The 14,205-nt window shown below is 45.1% G+C and overlaps 2 protein-coding genes across 2 annotated transcripts in view; one reads left to right on the plus strand and one right to left on the minus strand.

Annotated features, from left to right (window-relative positions):
* The window catches only part of efhd1 (EF-hand domain family, member D1), a 9,414-nt gene extending 2,669 nt beyond the window's left edge, over positions 1-6,745 (plus strand). The window contains exons 2-4 of the mRNA XM_084467183.1: positions 2,035-2,182; positions 4,056-4,190; positions 5,111-6,745. Coding sequence (XP_084323309.1) covers positions 2,035-2,182; positions 4,056-4,190; positions 5,111-5,245 — 418 coding nt within the window. The 3' untranslated portion in view covers positions 5,246-6,745. The remainder of the gene's footprint in view (positions 1-2,034; positions 2,183-4,055; positions 4,191-5,110) is intronic.
* A 2,444-nt stretch (positions 6,746-9,189) lies between these two features.
* kcnj13 (potassium inwardly rectifying channel subfamily J member 13) lies at positions 9,190-12,433 on the minus strand (the record flags this gene model as incomplete). The annotated part of the gene is made up of 2 exons (XM_084466679.1): positions 9,190-9,764; positions 11,917-12,433. 2 exons carry the CDS (start codon positions 12,431-12,433, stop codon positions 9,190-9,192), a joined length of 1,092 nt encoding a protein of 363 aa, XP_084322805.1.
* Positions 12,434-14,205: the final 1,772 nt, after the last annotated feature.

Below are 14,205 nucleotides of genomic sequence, written 5' to 3' on the forward strand. Positions count from 1 at the left end.
CAGTTTTGCAATTTTCCTTGAAATAATAATAATAATAATATAAATACCTACAATCAGAACGAGTATGAGAATGAGGGGAAAAAATGCACATTGGCTTCCATGCAATCTGCGAACACATCAAGTGGCCCAATGGTAGAAGGACATCTGCTGCAGGGACTGCAGCTCTCAGCTGTAGTGACGGCTGCTTGGTCCACATGTGTCCACACTCTGTTGGACAGGCCACCCTCAGCTGCTGGGATCAGTTGTCACACTGCAACATCAGTAGCAGTTGTTAGATTAACAACCAAAAATGATGCCACGTTCTGTGTTTTTTTTTTTTTTTTGTGTGTGTTTATGAATTCTGTTTTAGAAAATTAGTTATTTAAGAACATTTTTTGGATTTCTATCAAATTTGACCGTTTGAACATTGAGGAGGTGGAAAAAGAAGCAGCTGAGATCAGGAGTTTTGGTCGGTAAATAATGGAGGCTTTATTTGGGCGTTATTTGAAGGTTGCCTTCACTAGGGTCAGTTGCCCTTCCTCTGGTCTGCAGGGGAGTGACCTACCGTTTCAATGTTGAGTTTTTGGCATTCTTTTGTACTGCCGCTCAAATGAGATGTTATCTTAACCCGATTGTTAAATACTTAATAGCGCTATATAAGGCTCTTTTTGAAATGGAGACCTTTGAGGGAGGGCGGTGGGGGTAGCCCTATTGGCCCTTTTTTGAAGTCAGAGAATGAAACAATGGCTCTCTCTTTGGTGGGGAAGAGATTGCGTTGCCTATGTGTGTGTGTGGGGGAACCAGATTTGCTGGCCCGTCAACAGCTGGTGAATGCCTCCTATAAATAGTAATTCTATCAGACATAAGCCTCTTTGTGCTTCCCCTATTGGGGGGGAGACAGGTGATAAGAATTGAGTGATAGGCGGGATGCACTTGAAATAATGATGTGGAACGTGGTGTGTGTGAAGAGATAACCTTGTAAACCATGAATAGGTATTTAGTCTGTCTTGATATTCATATGACGACATGCGTCACACCGCCTTGTCATGTGATGAAATGCGACATTATCCCTGAGGGGAAAGGCTATACTGGGACTTTCCAACATCTTATCTAGGCTTTGGGTTCTGATTGCTGTATTTTGTGACTGTGTCCGAGGATAACATGCACTGTAATGTATGTACCTCGAATAATGCATTTCTAATCTAGACAATTTGCATACAGCTATATAAACGTTGATTGCTTTATAAAGTAGACTCCCCTCTTAAGAGTCTATGTTAGGGTTAACTTAACATAGGGTAACAAAGGGTTAACTATGTTGGTTGCTGCAACACATCTGATGCTCAAATCGTTCAGTAAGAACACCACCCGCGAGCTGACCAGGGGTCACTCAACAGCAGCCGCCACCCAATCTAACCAGTTGTTCAGGGTTAGGGGAGGGGAGGGGAGGGGGGGGGACCATTAGTCAACAATGGGCCAACAATTTGGTTGAGTTCGCAGTATGCATGTCAGCGTGTTCTGTTCTAGGCAGAACCATCACGCTTGGATATTTTGTAATATATAAGGAAGTACGTTCATTTATGCGTGTTGGGAAAGAAATCGCTGCCTGCAACATCAACCCCATGGAAAAGTCAGACCCCTATTTTAACTGGGTGTTGCGCTCTCAATCCGTCCAGCAATCTTTTGCTGGTGTATGAAGCATTTTCTTTGTATTAGAAAATAGCCAAGCGTGGAAGTTCCCCTTTTAAACAAACAACCATTGACAATTGTGTGACATAACTACGATTATAGACTGATTGTTATTTCAATTATTGAATTCAATTACAATTATAGACTGATTGTTATTGAATTCAATTAAATCTTTAATTCTTCATCAGCTAGTCGACAATGACTCGCTGACTAATTCTAAGAATCTCAAAAGGTAGCATTCAATACATTATATAATGTCAAACGGTATTGATGATTATCTTCTCTGCTTTCTCTCACTTTTCCCCTCTTCTGCACAAACACAAGTGTGGACGTGAAGCGTTGATTGTTTATTGTTGTGTTTGGGTATAGGTTTGACTCCGGTAAGGACGGCTTCATTGACCTGATGGAGCTGAAGCTGATGATGGAGAAACTGGGAGCGCCCCAGACCCACCTGGGCCTCAAGAACATGATCAAGGAAGTCGACGAGGACTTTGACGGCAAACTGAGCTACAGAGAAGTACGCTTTCATTGAGTAGTTCCTTTTTTATAAATGAAGTCAAACACTGGCCAAGTTAGCGGAACGGATGGTGGTTGTGCATGCTTTCCACCTATGCCACTATCTCTTGATGTATCTCAAATCACCGGCACAATGTTGTATCAGACTTTGATTGGATCAGCCGTCGATGGAAAAGGATAACGTCGTAGTGTCATTCAAACCAGATATGCGGGTATTGAATCAAGAAGAACATGTTCAGTGCTATCTTAAAACTGTGAGGGACAGTGCAAACTAAACAGACCTGGGTAGCTTATCCACTAGCAACCAGCCTCGCACAACAAGATACTGACTCGAGGAGACCTTGGTACTGGTGCCATAGAGAAGAACCAGAACGCAATGTAGTTGTGTCACGATACAGGAAGGTGCAGATCAATTGAGTCAGTCGTTATCTGCAGTTTGGAATTGCTGCAAAGCAGCCGCATTGTTGTAGTGAGTGATACTCAGATGTCCAGCAGAAGAGCTGATTAGATGGGCCAATCTGGTAGACCAGCTAGTGTGGCCTTGCAGTTGTTGCAGTAAGATGCAAATTGCCTAGACAAGAACATGTGACAAATCGTTTTGACTGTTAAAGACAAAGTTGAGGTAAGGTACTAGTTGAGTTAGATGGCATTTCTAGTACACCCAGTTCTTGGTTTCACTTGTTAATTCAATGCGACTTTCCTCGTATTATTATCAGCAGCAGGGCAACTGTAACAAATAATTTATTCTGTGATCAATAAAGTAATCTGTATCGCTACGAGAGATTCTTGAACTACAGTAGCCTTTGACTGATGGGCTTCTCTATGGCACCCACTATTTGTACGCCTGAGGGGTATGACTCGAACCTTCTGAGATCACCTCTATGATGCCTTGGACAGGAACATCCCTTGTGGTGGTAGCTCCAGCTGACCGTCATAAGTGGCGTCATGTACATGTGAGTGTGGGGGTTCAGGAGAGCTGGGGAGTGAGGATGGGATATATATAATGACATTTACCAGCAGAGCAGAAGTATTTGCCTAAGGACCAAGGCCATAGTCTGGTAATTCTTCTGTATTACTTGCCTCTGATACTGGAGCCATACAATGTATCCTACTATTCACCGGTGGGGAGGAGAGGGGTGGGTACCAGCAAGCTTTGAGGAAACGTAGAACAATTGCAGTGAGTTGCCCTTTACAGGCCTTTAGTTCTTTACAGATGCAGGATTTACATTTGTGATGACTACTTGGTGTTTCTTTGGCTGACGCTACTAAGACCAAGTTCTCCGGAGGAGAGAACGTCTCTTACGTCAGCTCAGAACAATGCGATGATGTTATTGCAGCGCCCCTCCTCTGTGAGCTCAGCTGATTAAATTGTGGTCAGGGAAGCTTGCCGTGCAAATGTGACCGTAGATCTTACAGGCTTTAGAAGCAGGCCATGTAAATGTTTACGATGGCTACTTTATGACCTGTGAAGCTATCAGTATCAATGTAATTTGTCAATTTAATCATTTCATTTGGTTTTAAGAGACCCGTCATGACTAAGATGAATGGCACAGGAAAAACTGTCACCTTAAAATGATTTATTAACATGAATCATTGGTACCAAACCACCTTTCTTTGTGTCTGACCCTGTAATGGAGACAGATCACCGTTGATTGTTTGTTTGTTTGTGTATTGTATGTATAGTGTAGGCCCTATTCATAACGCATGCAAGAATACATTTGTCTTCACGGATATCATTTTATTTACCATAGTCATTCGTCCAACAATATTGATCCTGTGCCCCATCATGTGGACTAACTGTGCTCGGGTTTTTTTTGAGTGGAAGCGCCTGATGACTCACACTCTCAACCTGTCGTCTCCTCCTCCTCCTCCAGTTCCTGCTCATCTTCCACAAGGCGGCAGCCGGGGAGCTGGAGGAGGAGAGCGGCCTGCTGGCCCTGGCCAGGCTGTCCGAGATCGACGTCTCCACCGAGGGCGTGATGGGCGCCAAGGACTTCTTCGAGGCAAAGGTGTGTGTGTGTGTGTGTGTGTGTGTGTGTGTGTGTGTGTGTGTGTGTGTGTGTGTGTGTGTGTGTGTGTGTGTGTGTGTGTGTGTGTGTGTGTGTGTGTGTGTGTGTGTGTGTGTGTGCGGTTAAATGTGATAATGTCCGGCACGTCAACCTTTCTTGTTGACTTAATTGAGTCTCCTCAAAGTATAAATTGTATTAAGTATTGACAGAAATTCAAAAGTAAATATGTCTGTAATTGTTAATACTAGCAGCCTTGCTTCGTTGTTGTTTTTTTTAACCATGACTTCGTGATGATCTGAGGTTGTATTGGGACTCTTGTCCCGGTAGATTACTTATCCATCAGTCCTTCTGTGACCTGCATTCTTATGTCCTGATTCTCATGGACAACATGGGATTCGGATTGGCTGGGAGAAGCCGTGGGATTCCTGGGAACAGAAAGCACTTGTTGTTGTGAAACGGGGTATGCTGGGAATCCTGTCACTGAGCCAAATGTTCCCCTCCTCTTCCCCGCCTACCCTCAGAATCGTCCTTTACTAAAGTACGCCCTCTGGTGGACAGACGGAACGCCACTGGATTTTAAACTGGGGCACAGTGCTATTCTGGCACAGCAAGGCCATAGTCAATCCCTAGGTCGGGAAATGCTGATGTTAGTCAGCTGTGGTTAAACTCACCAAAGTTGTTGTTTTTCTGTTATGCCCCGACAGATGAAACTTTAGAATTTTTAAAAGGGGATGTTTTGTGTAACATCACCTTAGACGTTTGTTGAACTCCCAAAACGGAGCTACCATAAGCTATAGGGTCTACCCAAAGCTACCCTATGAACTATAATCCGTCCTCGGCCAGGGCTTTGACGGTGGTGACTGTGCTGATTTAGACCAACCACCAACCGCAATGTGCGTTTTCCCCCTCGGCCGTGACAGATGAAGGCTCTCTCCGTGGGCAGCAAGTTTGAGTTGGAGATCCTGGAGGAGAAGGAGGAGCGCAAGAAGCAGGAGCAGGACAAGAAGGAGCGACGGGCCGCCTTCAAGGAGCTACAGTCCACCTTCTGCTCCTGACCTCCTCCTGCTGCTGCAGGAGGAGGAGGAGGAGGAGCCCGCAGCTCCGCAGAGGCACAGGTCATCTCGGCATGCACAATCATCTCAAACGGAGATCCTAACAGTAGTTTTGCAATGCACAATAATTTAGCCTAGCTAGCCCTTACCACGAGGTCAGCTCTTAATGTAACTGTGATGTATTTGGGCTTGAGGAGATCTCATCTTTTTTAATGTTCGTCACACAAAGCCTTTTTCCCCCTAGCTGTTTTATGGTGTAACGTGTTCCGACGCGGGAGTGTGCTATTTATTCAAATATGATTTCAGATGAGTTCATGCGGTGAGGTGAGTTGCAAACATTCTGTGAAACTACACGTTGACCTTCCTTCTTCTTGACAATGGCTGCTCCAGCAAACATATCTTAAAGAGGCTTGGCCACTCCCAAGGACATATCCCAGGGGAGAAAATGAGGGTCCATTTTAGTGTTTGCTATTTTAGTTTACTTTTAAGTTTTTAGTTTTAACTTTAAAATATATGCTCAAATTGAACAGTAGGGATAGCCCCAAGCTCGAGTTTTGCTATCGCATAAAGGGGTGTCAATTGCAAGCAATAGATTATATGGCAAATGACATCACGAGCCAATTAGCTAATCAGAAATGATTATTAAAGTCTGTCTTCCAGTAGACGGAGGGTGCTGTCCCCCCAAAATGTTTATTTCTGATTATTCCAATCTTCTTTAGCATTCAACATACATACATATACACACACACACACTTGGGGACAATTTAACGTCCCTTTATTTTACTTGCAACATTGACTTTTTTTCTTTTTGGAATGGCTGATGTAAATGTCAGGTTTCGTTAAGTAATTCTTAATTAATACTTTGGATCAAAACATTAATGTGTGAAGTGTGTCAAATAATTGTCTCACTCGTTTATATTGTATGTATATGTACACTTTAACTATAATTTGTTTTTTTTGCCAAGTTTATTGTGACATACAATTATTATTGTGAAAAAAGGGCATGGTGGCATTTAGGCCTTATGCAATCTTGGATCCTTTGCATTGACTTTTGGAAGCACAGGCATTGGTGTGTCTAGATGTAAGCCAAATTGTCTGTAAAGGTTAGCTGCTTTTACAGACACGGCTTTTTGTCTTCATTATTAATGATAACTACTACTTTAATGTCAACATGTCTCCATGTTTTAAGGACAACCATTCACCTAAGACTAACTAAAACTTGTAAGGGAGTGGAATGGGCCCTTCGCTCAACGTTTTTTTCTTTTTATTTCATGTACGTCAAAATTACTGTTTGTAAAAGTACCATTTTTATGTAATGTATATGTTGCTGAGATTAAAATGATGTATTTTTTCATATATAAAATAGGTATTACATTTAATCTGTTGTAATGCACATGCATATATTTTGATGTACCTACCAAAATGAAGGGGTGGCTAATATGAACTGCTATGATATATTTGATATAGTAAAATATAAATGATCAAATAAATAATTGAGTTGCATTGTTTGTGATGGTGAATTATTTGCAGTTTTATGTTCACGAGGGTTTCTAAAAGGTCTTCCTATTCTCCCACAATCAAGATCATTTCCAATTTCTATGTAGGCATGACCTTTTAAAAAATGTATTGATTTAATGTAATTAATCAAAAGTTTTGCATCCACACAAGGTTTTCAGAACTATCCTCGTTCACACAGCAACGCAACGAGTGAAAATGGTGCAAGTGTAGTTGGCGGTGTAACTCTTCTGCTGAAATATGCAAAAAAAAATTAATAAAATAAATCCCAGAGCCTGGGTACAACGGCTTTCTACTCCCGTGTGACCTCGTAGTTCTCAAAAAGCTACAGTTTCGCCCGTCCACACGGCTGGGTGTTCAAAGAACCCGGTCCACTCTGGAAGACTGTTTTAAAAGTGTGTTTGCAGGCCTCAAATCCTGTGTGGTCGTGTGGAAGCGAGGAAAAAACCACAGTCTGTTTAAGACCCTCCGGCGTCGTGTGGATGGGTCTAAGTGAGGATCCATTAGACAGAAACACTAGTTAACAATAAATGCCTGTACTTGTCTAAGCTCAAATCCTTCAGTAGGGGAATGAGCAAGAGGGAGCTACAGGCTACCACAGCAGCTTGCTGGACCATTCAATGATAAAAAAGTTCAGTCTCTTCATTTCATGTAACACAACACAAGTGCCACGATACATTGAAATGAGTCTTCATATTCAGATTCAGCCACAACCGTCAAAGGGGTGATATTATGCCACAGGTGTGTGTGATTAGCCATTACAAGAAATGTTGTTTATCTATCCATCATACATCTAGGTGGACCCTCCCTCTTGTGATGTCACTAAAATACAGGAAAAGGCAGATTTTCAAACGGCTTGTAATGGCTAATCGCACCCACACCTGGTGGCATAACATCGCCCCTTTAAGTAATCAAGTAGATGTTATTACTGATTACAAATGTTGCATTTTATTGCAGTTGACTTTTGCGGTGGTTGTGAAAAACGTGTCTAGGAAAAGAACAGAACAGGAGGCGGTTGTAGGTTTGTTTAGAAAATATTTATTTTAATGTAATGTACACTGTACAAGGCACTGAAGTATGTGTGATACATTTAGATCTCATCCCTCACAATCAAGCTTTTATCGAACCCTTCTCTTGTGGTTCTTCTGTTACTTCACATGATTTTTAAAGCCATATACTGTAGATAACACAGTGATTTCACTCACCATGTCAATTAAGTTCAGATGGAAACTCCCAACTCATATACTCCAAACAAACATAAGTTTCAACTAGGTTACTCTGTCCCAAAGTGCTAAGTCTAGACATTTCGAAATACAAGCTGAAAGAGTATATCAAAAATTTGGTGTACGTCATTTACTGATCTTCTGAAGTGAATCATTTTTTTTTTGTATGTTTGTGTTTTTTTTTTATTAAAGCGTAATCTACAAATCAATACAAATCAATTAAATTAATTATTAATCTATTTATCACTATTCAGGCATAATGTGATTTGTTTTGCTTGAGTGCTTTCTGTCAGTCTAAAGTTAAATATCCCCAATCTAAGGGACATTTATACATGCATATTTGTATCCCAAACACTCCCATTGGATAACCCCAGCAGCTTAATATTGACAGTGAAATCGCATACTGTGTAATCCTGTTGGACGGTATCTCAGATCCATGGCCCCACTGTCTAACCCAGCCCTTCTCTAACACTAGCCTATGAATGTCAATGATAGACGTTGTCTTTATGCAGTGGTGAATGCCCATTGAATCGAATGACGAAGACCTCAGCACATTCTGTCATTCCAATAGATTCACTTTTTTCACACTTTTTAAGACCTGCCAAATTCTTGCTCCTATAAATTGTAAGTTCATCTTTCTTCACATGCTACCGTCATGGATGCTCGCTGACGGTCTCTCCCTGCTTATATCTCTAGGCCTGTCGTTTCCACGGTTGTGCGATTGACACTGGCCGGATGAGCCGCGGAACGAAGCCCTGACCACCAAATCTTCAAGTGCACCTGCTGATGATCCAATATGAATTGTTGTTCAACTAAAATAAAATTAGTATCTAATACCAGGGGGATGATTCAACCCTCAAATGATTTAACAAATTAAAATAATAAATGAAAATCACGAATCCTTGTGCCAAACTATCGGTGTGTATATTTTAAGAGGTCTTGTACATTTTAACAGAGGTACAGCTACAATTTAAACAGTTAATCATTCATTTCCAAATTTCCGTGTGTGTATACACCATCTTTAGCGTTTTCATTAGCAGGGGCTTTGGTAGGCTTCATTCTTCATCTACAAACGGGTCGGCCTTCGGGACATAAAAAAGTGTGTGTGAACCGCTGCTCTCGAGAGAAACACTACTCCTTGGAGATCACCTCACCTAACGACGGGCCTCTTCCTCCTCCTCCTCCTCCTCCTCCTCCCCCTCCTCCTCCTCACTCCATCCGGTCGCTCCCGTCTCCGTTGATCTGCACCACACAGTCCTTGGCCAACGGTTCCCTGGAGTGGGTCGTGTCAAACTGCTGGCCGTTCACCTTGTACCGGCCCAGGGCGTCCAGGCCCATGGCCGGGAGAAAGCGCCGGTCAAACTTGATCTCGTGGCGGAGGTAGGAGGTCCTCTTCTGACAGGTGTCCCCCGTGCCCTCCTGGGACGCGGAGAGGAAGACCACCAGCTCAAAGTGGGTGGAGCTGCCCTCGCAGAGCGCCGGGTGCAAGGGGCTGCGGCGGTCCAGCAGGTGGAAGAAAGTGAGGGGGAAGATGAAGAACGGGCAGGACCTCGTGCCCAGGTGGTCCAGCTGGAAGTCCAGCGAGGTCTGGTGCAGCGTCTGACCCTCGCACTCCTCGTAGAGCACGGCGCTCACCTTCACGTCCACCAGGGGGCGCTGGAGCACGTTGGTGGCCCGCAGCATGAGGCACGTCTGGCCCTGGTGCTGGCCCACCACGGCCTGGGGGCTGAACTGGATGGCTCCGGCTCGCTTCTGGGGACGGGCGATCTTGGCCACGAATGCCCCTGGATGTTGGACACAAATGGAGGTAATTAAAGGACGTGGTTATTCTTTTGTGTGCTTTCTGTTTGAATGTTTTTTTTTTATTGGTCATTTCTGCTCGTCTTCTCGTTCTGTTGTTGTTTTATTTTCTTGTATTGTCGCATAATACTCATGTTTCAGTCGTTGCTACTTAAAAACTTCGTTTTTATCTTTCAATCTTCGAACAAATATAATAGTTGTGTTCTGTGTTCTATCTGGCCTTAAGCTGCAATGGGAAGCATTTTTTACAAGTTATTCAATTCAACGTCAGTGGTTTCATTGAAACAAAACTAATTTAATCAAAGAGTTGCCACATACAAGACAACATTTGTGAGTGTGCAGCCACCTAAAGGGTGATACGTATTACTACAACACCATGGTACAACCAAGATAAAAAAAAAAAATACATGAATGAAAGAATTGGGGCTTTGGTTCATCATAGGATCCGAAATCCAAATAAATGCCGTTCATATTTTTGTGAAAACTAAATAGCAATACATAGTCAAAATAATATAATAATATATAATACTTTGTCAAGCCAATTGTGTTCTATTCTGAGTATATTTTCTGTCTCTGTGTAGCGTGGCCCTGGTCCCCTGATGTAAGCACAGCTGTGTTTTTCCATACATGCTTACATCAAGATCACCCTGGCATGACCAAACGTTTCTCCTTTCTCTTTTCAGGGGGCCAGATGGAAGACAATGTGTAGTGCGGGGACCGGTGCAGAGCCTAGCGTCTAATTATTTTTGTTTGTTTTTCCACACCTATCACCACACCATTGGCCAGGAAATGGAGGCCCATCCCTGTTTGTGTTGATTTCCGAGGTTTTGTAAAGAACTACACTTCTTACATCAGGGAAACAACAGACGACAGCTGTTCCCGCGAAGAGCCGGCTCGATTTCCCCCAGTACATGGTCAATGATGTGAACATCTGCCCCAGACTGTGCCAAACCACACACAAAGTGCACATCCTCATGCCCTTCTTTAATTCATTAGAAATGTGCAACTTGATCCACACTGTTCCTTCCTCTGTGTTTATTATTATTATTATTATTATTATATTGCTAGAGAGAGAACCAGACATTTAGTTTAGCAGTTAAATGTGAAACCCTTTTAAATGTACTAATATAAAACGATTGAATAAATGACCTGATGGTTTTGCTCTAACGATGTGTCTTTAGACTGAGGCCCCAAACGTGAGTAAGCGATAACCTCCAAGCTAACTCACACACCTAAGCTGTGTTTGAAATCGTTCCCTATCACGGATATAGTGCACTATATGGGGTGCTCGCCATTTTGTAGGTGGTGTTAGAATTCTCAGTGGTTAATTTCATTCACTGTACAGTGGACAATAAAAATACCCAAAATTTGAGTGAACACACGATGTTCCCTACGTGTTAACTCCCGTGTACCACAATGCAATGCGGGCGCATTTACTGACGCAAATGACGTTTAGAGTTGTTCAGCAGTAAGTGTCCGAATTCTCGTTTGTTCGTTCCCTATATAGCTCACTATATCATAAACACTATGTAGGGAATAGTGAGTGAGGGAATAGGGAACGATTTCGAACACAGCTCTGGTGTGTAATCATTCTTTAACCTCGGCCATCGACTGAGCAGCTACCCTCTTCTCCTTCCTTTTATTAAGCAATACTGCATCTCTTAACGTGTCTGTTTGAATGAATTATCGGAAGGCCTTTGGACACGATCAAGGGACAATGGTTCCGTTTGTCGGGCACGTGACACTATGCACTAAGGTGTGGGATGAGTCATTTCACATTGAGGGGATTTCAAGTCGCTTTTTATCCAAAGTGACTAAAAACACACAGTTCATGCACACATTCACACACACACACACACACACACACACCGACGGCGGAGTCAACCACGCAGGGCGACAGCCGGCTCGTCGGGAGGGGGGGGAGCAGTCGGGGTGAGGGGCGTCTCACGGCTCGGGGGGGGGGGGGGGGGGGGGGGGGGACACCTCGACACACACCCAACTACGAGGAGAGCCGGCGAGCGAACTAGCAACCTTTTTACCCGGTTACCAGCGCCAAGCCACTCCTGATCCGCCTCCTGAGCAAACTGCCACCCAGCCAATCCCCCCCCCCCCCCCCCCCCCCGAACGGGGGGTTACCTGTGATGAAGGCCTCCAGCATGAGCCCCAGCAGCATCTGCACCGCCAGCAGGGCGATGGCGCTGGGGCAGTCCCCGCTGGGGAACATGGTGCCGTAGCCGATGGTCAGCTGGGTCTCCAGGGAGAAGGAGAAGGCGGCGGTGAAGCTGGTGATGTGCTTGACGCACACCACGTGGCCGAGCGGCGGCGCGTCGTGGTCCAGCACGGCCAGGTCCCCGTTGAGGTGCGCCAGCAGGTACCACAGGCAGGCGAACAGCAGCCAGTGCGCCACGAAGGAGGCGCAGAAGGCCAGCAGCACCCAGCGCCAGCGCAGCCCCACCACCGCCCCCCACAGGTCCTGGAAGGTGAGCAGCCAGGCGCGGCCCGGCGCCCAGGGCCACAGGCCCGGGGGCGGGGGCGGCGCGCCCAGGGTGCAGTGCCCGTCCTTGGTCACCAGGCGCTGGCGGGCCGGCGAGGAGAGGAGCGGGGAGGAGGAGGCCTTGCCGCCTAGGTCGTTGTTGTGGGATTTGGTCGTCATGGTGATTGGTTCTCTCAGGGAGGGCAAGTCGAACCCGGGGGACGGCTGACGGAATCGTCTGGAGATTGAGTGCAAAAGAAGAAAAACGACGAGACGGGAGCTTTTAGCGAAAGGCCGGCCCGATGTCAGGCGCTCACGATCAGGATGATAATCTTTACCCATTCGGGTTACAAATATAAGCATGCGTTTCAATGTACTCTATGGCTTGTGGTGTTTGTGTGTGCAAGTGTGTGTGCGTTTGTGTGTGTGTGCGTGTGTGTGTGTGTGTGCGTGCGTGTATGCGTGCGTGCGCGCCGTAGAGACACTCTAAGCATCCAGATGTAGCCTTGAGGGTACTCCTGACAGCTAGCTAGAGTCTTGTCCTTTCCAAAGTTTCTGTGTCAATATTGTTGCCAGGAGATTAGAGCAGGTCCCAGCGGGGCGTCTGTCTGTGTAACACAGCGACCTGCAGGGTAGGAATGTGCCTTTCATCTGTGGGGAGTTTTAAACTTACTGCACTGGCTGTATGTCTCTTTCCTCGAAGTCTTTGAGGGATCCACTGTGCTATGTTATACATCCTGCATTCGTCCTATGCTTCTGAGATCCGGTCATAAGATACACACTTATCACACCACTCCATCCCCCCCGAAAAAAAGGAAATTCAGGATTGGGAATGATGATTTGTGTGGCATTGTGTGACTGGGTTAGATTGCTTTGGAAAAGCACAGATTTTAGCATTTTATCAATTATGTAAGTGTTGATTCCACAATCAACCCTCATCCTAACCTTGACAGTCAAAACAACCGGCAAAAAACTAAAGTGGACTGGAGTCCATCGCGACCTATAAACGAGCATTCACTCCTTCACCCCCTTCTCCGCAGCGCGGGTTATCCAACATGAAACAGCCCAATCGTCCAATTCAGCCTCAGATCAACGCCGGGGCATGACCGCGTGGAAACATAGCTCTGCCTTAGGAGCACGAGCAACGCGCAACATTTACCCTGCCAGTAAACGATGTAGGGTAAGGGTCCCGCGAGGCCTACAAGAACCGAGGCTTTGTCCTCCTCCGCACAGGGGGATCCACGCTGCGGTGTGGCCGTCACATGAGGCCCATGAGCTGGGCCGGCGCGGCGGCGGAGCAGGCCGCCTTTTGTACCAGGCCAGCAGCTTTTCCGCGGCCGCTCGGCCCGATCTCTGTCGTGACTATTGTTGTCAGGTGGGGGAATATGACACTGATGACGGCGTTTTAACAAACGCGACTCTGTCTGTCTTTAAAACTCTTTTTTAATGTGACCAAGAGCCTCAAGGAGAGAAGGTTGGGGGTTGGTGTCGGGGGTGGGGGGGAGGGGGGGGGGCATGGGGTTACTTAGAGAATTACAACTCAAAGCCGTCCAAATATGGCATTTTGTTGGCTACGTGGGAATTAAAAGCATTGCTTTTTGATGATAAAGATGGAAAAGATTTTTTATAATATAATGGAAGCATATCGGAAAACTGAATAGGCGCAATCTGTGACATTTATTCCTCACAATAAAAATAGCTGGACTGCTCATGGCTTGAGCTGGTCGGTGCCACTAGTACTAATGTCACGCCTTCTTATAACATGGATTGAACTTGTTAAGCTACCTCAGTGCATATAAAGCAGTAGAACTAAATGCAACATCAACATCGTGTCAAACACCTGGTTTCAAAACCCAAAACCATCTTAACGCTCAACTTCACATGGTCTGCCTTTTTACGCGTTATGTTGTGTCGGGCATTGTACCTCAACACCCGAGTCAATCACAGAGTGC

Source organism: Micromesistius poutassou (assembly GCF_964030765.1).
Source record: "Micromesistius poutassou genome assembly, chromosome: 4".
Classification (NCBI taxonomy): domain Eukaryota; kingdom Metazoa; phylum Chordata; class Actinopteri; order Gadiformes; family Gadidae; genus Micromesistius; species Micromesistius poutassou.